Here is a 3,847-nt window from a genome sequence, read left to right on the forward strand (position 1 = left end):
AAAAAAAAAAAAAGCAAATCAGAAAGTAATAATTATTTGTTATTTCTGTCCACATTCATTGGTAGAATATGTTTGTTTGAATATACTGCTTTGCTCCAGATTCCCCTTCAGTTATGTAATAAAAGAATTGGCTGTCGTATCTTTATTGGCTTGAAAATACTCTCCCACAGGGGTTCTCCATGAATTGGAATTGACTCAGTGACAGCTTATAAGTTATTTAGAGTATGCCTCCATTTTAAAAATTTGTACCAGTCCTGACTGGCTTAAAAATCCTGGTTGTACAGTTGTGCATTGGCTTCTGAACTGAGTGCCATTCTTCCATTCTTGCATCACCCCAGCATTGGTTCTCCACTCAGCAGCCAGAGTGGTGCTATTAAATTGTATCATTTCTGTTCCCTTCTCCTCATCCTTCAGGGACTCCCCATTGCACTTGGAATAAATCATAACTCCTGGACCTGGCTTATAAGGCTTACAACCTCCTCTTGTTCACTGTGCTTTAGTAACCTGAGCTTCTGTTTCTCAGACATGCTGTGTTCATTTCCACCCCAGTTTTTGCACCTGTTGCCTTCTAGTTTTTGTTGTCTGAAAGATTCTTTCCTCAGATCTTCCTGTGGCTTATTACCTCCTTTGGTCAAGTTTACACTCAGATGCATTCTTTTCTCAGAGACTTCCCTTCCCTCTACCTTTCCCCTGCACATACACACTTACTGTTTGGAAAAATTTTCCACTTCATTAGCTGTCATTCTCTCACACAGTCTCCCATGTAGGAGCCTATCTTGTTTTCTCAAAGCCCATATCAACCTGATATTGAACCATGTGTTTGTGTGTCTATTTATTTGCCCTACCTCTGCTCTATTATACTGTAAGGAACATGAGGGGCAGAGCTTTTCTGGTTGGTTACTATACCTTCCACACCTACAGAATGCCTGGTGTGTAGTAGGTCCCAGAACATACTTGTTTAATAAATTAATAAATGTTATATAAACCCTTGACCTTAGAAAAAATTATCACTGTGCTTAAGGGCATGTTTTCCTGGACCTGCTCTCTTAGGTATATGCCAGAAGGGTGGAATATAATCAGATCATTTTTATATATTTTCCTGCTTAGACCTACCCATGTGCTCTCCTGAAGTTGAGGAGCAGGTTTTTTACTTCTTGTAGTTTTGTTTTGTTTTTCTGGTTTGTTTTTGTTTGTTTGTTTTAATTGCTTAAGGAGATTGGATTGTATTTAGTGTACAGACCTTGGATCTAAATAGTTTGATGATCACATAGACCATTTCAGGACTATACTTGGCAAGAGAATGAATGTCTTTTTTCATAGACTAAGGTATTGCATATAATCTTGACTTATAAATGAAGAACTTTGTCCAATTTAGGAGCCTTGGAGACACAGTGATTAAATGCTCAGATGCTAACCAAAAGGTTGGCAGTTTGAACTCACCAGCCACTCCACAGAAGAAAGGTGTGGCAGTCCGCTTCCATAAAGATTAAAGCATTGGAAACCCTATGAGGGAGTTTTACTTGGTCTTACAGGATTGCTATGAGTTGGAATTGACTCAGCAGCAATGGGTGGGGCATAATATTTTAAGTTACAACAAAAAACTGAAAGAACAAAGTGTTTCCTGCTTGACTGTATTTACTCTGATTAGTAAGGCTAGTTATTTCTCCAGCTACTCTCATTCTTGAGAATTTAGGATGGAATGAGGATTTGAGAAGAAGTTTAAAAGCAAAATGAAAGATGAGAGAAAAGAAACACACGCCTTGGACGACCTGGTGGTATATCTGTTTGGAGTTGGAAGAGCAGAATTAAAGTTACTAAGAGAAACAATGTTTGTTCTTCCCTCTAACCTCTAGCAGTGGTGTGAGCTTTATTTATTTGGAATTTGAACACTGTTAAAGAAAAGCTTCTCCATTTAATGGATGAAAAAGAAATACCTAGTCTGTGAATTTTTAAGAATTAAATTAAGTTCACATTGGCTTCTTCACAGAAAGTTACAAAAATTGGTTTGGAAATGTATTTCTAATTGAAATTGAATGTTCAAAATAAATACATTTCATTGTTGATTTTAATGTTAAGTTGAGCAGCAAGCTTTTTAGACATTTAAATAGATACAGATAACAATTGAAGTTAATATAATGTTAAAGATTTTGTTTCCTAATTCTGTAAGTCTGACACTAAGGAGCTGCTTTTCTTTCCTAGCTTGCCCTTGAGAAATATGAGGAAATGTTTCCAGCATTTACTGATTCAAGAGAATGTAAATTATTGAAAGTAAGTCATTTGGGAACTTTGAAGAGAAAATATCTATCCTGTCAGGTTACAACACCTAGGCATATTGGGAATTGAGTGAAATTTTAATTGTATGGAGTCTGCTAATTGAGAGGAGCTGGTATATTTTGCTTTTGCTTTATGAGTCTTCACATATCACTACACCTACTGCTCACTTATCGACTGTTTTGTTAACCGGTATTTCTTATTTGCAACAATACTTAAAAAAACCCTGCTGTCCTACTATTTTGCATATTAATAACTTATGTCTAATAGTATAACACCAAGGTGCAAGGTGAGAGTAACTCTGGCTATGATGGTTAAGTTTGTGTGTCACCTTGGCTACACAATTATTTTCAGTAGTTTGCCAGTTATATAATGATGTAATTTGGCAGTTAGGTAATGATGTTGTCATCTTCCATTTTGTGATCTGATGTGGTCATCCTCCATTTTTGCATAACACCAATTTTAACATAGCAACCTAGTGTTTAGAATGTAACCACACCAATAAGTGAGCAGTTATTGTAGAGTCAGAAACATAAAACTATGTTCTGAAATAGGAAGTTTGGAAATATTAATACAAAAGCTGGATCCTTGACTTGGGGTAATTCTTGTCTTATATTTGAATATTTCCCCAGTTTTGTGAGGTATTTTGCAACATGAGTTAATGTGATACTAAAGCTGTTTCTGTGTTGAAAGTGTCTGTTCACAGATAGGACTATTCAGATCCCACCAAATTAAGTTTTTTTCCCTGTTTTGTTCCACAGAAACTTCTAGAAGCTCATGAAGAACAGAACAGTGAAGCTTACACTGAAGCAGTAAGTTATGCGTTGGGGGTATAGTACATTCTTTGAAGTGACACAAACTTCTCTGCTTTTTTCATATTTAAAATTCTGAACATTATTCTAGCATACCTAAGTTGTATTTTACAAATATTTTTTATATATCCTACAAACCTTGAATATTTGATAGCTCCATTAACCATTAGACTATACTAGAATCCCAGTTATATTGAGCATTGTTTCTTGATTTAATCTCAAAAATATAATTTATCTGTGAGGCTAGTTCAAGAGGAAATGTCTCATATAGCTGTAATTGGCTATTCTAATGTGTTCTTTTTAAAATAATCTGATTCATAAATATGTGTAAAAATACTATTTACAATATAAAGCTAATGTAGTGAGAATTTGCTGTATTCTTGACATGAAATAACTGGAAGATTTTTCACTTTACGTACCATTTTTGTTTTCCTTTTTTTTTTTTTTTTCCCATGTTCTGTTTAGAATTAAGGAAATTTCTCAATACTCTTCATTAATGTGTTATCATAGCTTTGAAGTAATAATGCAAAGGAATGTTTTCCTTTTTAACTTTTATCACCAAAACATTCTCATCTTGAGGCAGGGCAAGATGGCGGATTAGGCAGGAGGATTGCACAGACCCTCTTCAACAAAGAAAAGGGAAACCAATTAACACAGACACAGAAGATAATCTTGGACCCCTGAGACTTGAAGGAAAGGATGCAGAATTGGACTAAACCCCAACTAGCAGAAGAATTTGCGTGAAAATACCAAAAAAAGGAGAC

General features: G+C 35.3%; 1 protein-coding gene across 1 annotated transcript in view; it reads left to right on the forward strand.

The window, feature by feature from the left end:
- NAPB (NSF attachment protein beta) overlaps positions 1–3,847 on the forward strand; it is a 138,624-nt gene that overhangs the window by 132,180 nt on the left and 2,597 nt on the right. The window contains exons 9-10 of the mRNA XM_007956250.2: positions 2,200–2,268; positions 3,033–3,083. Coding sequence (XP_007954441.1) covers positions 2,200–2,268; positions 3,033–3,083 — 120 coding nt within the window. The remainder of the gene's footprint in view (positions 1–2,199; positions 2,269–3,032; positions 3,084–3,847) is intronic.

The sequence above is a fragment of the Orycteropus afer genome, unplaced genomic scaffold (assembly GCF_000298275.1).
Source record: "Orycteropus afer afer isolate SDZICR_OR568_19922 unplaced genomic scaffold, OryAfe1.0 scaffold00594, whole genome shotgun sequence".
Classification (NCBI taxonomy): domain Eukaryota; kingdom Metazoa; phylum Chordata; class Mammalia; order Tubulidentata; family Orycteropodidae; genus Orycteropus; species Orycteropus afer.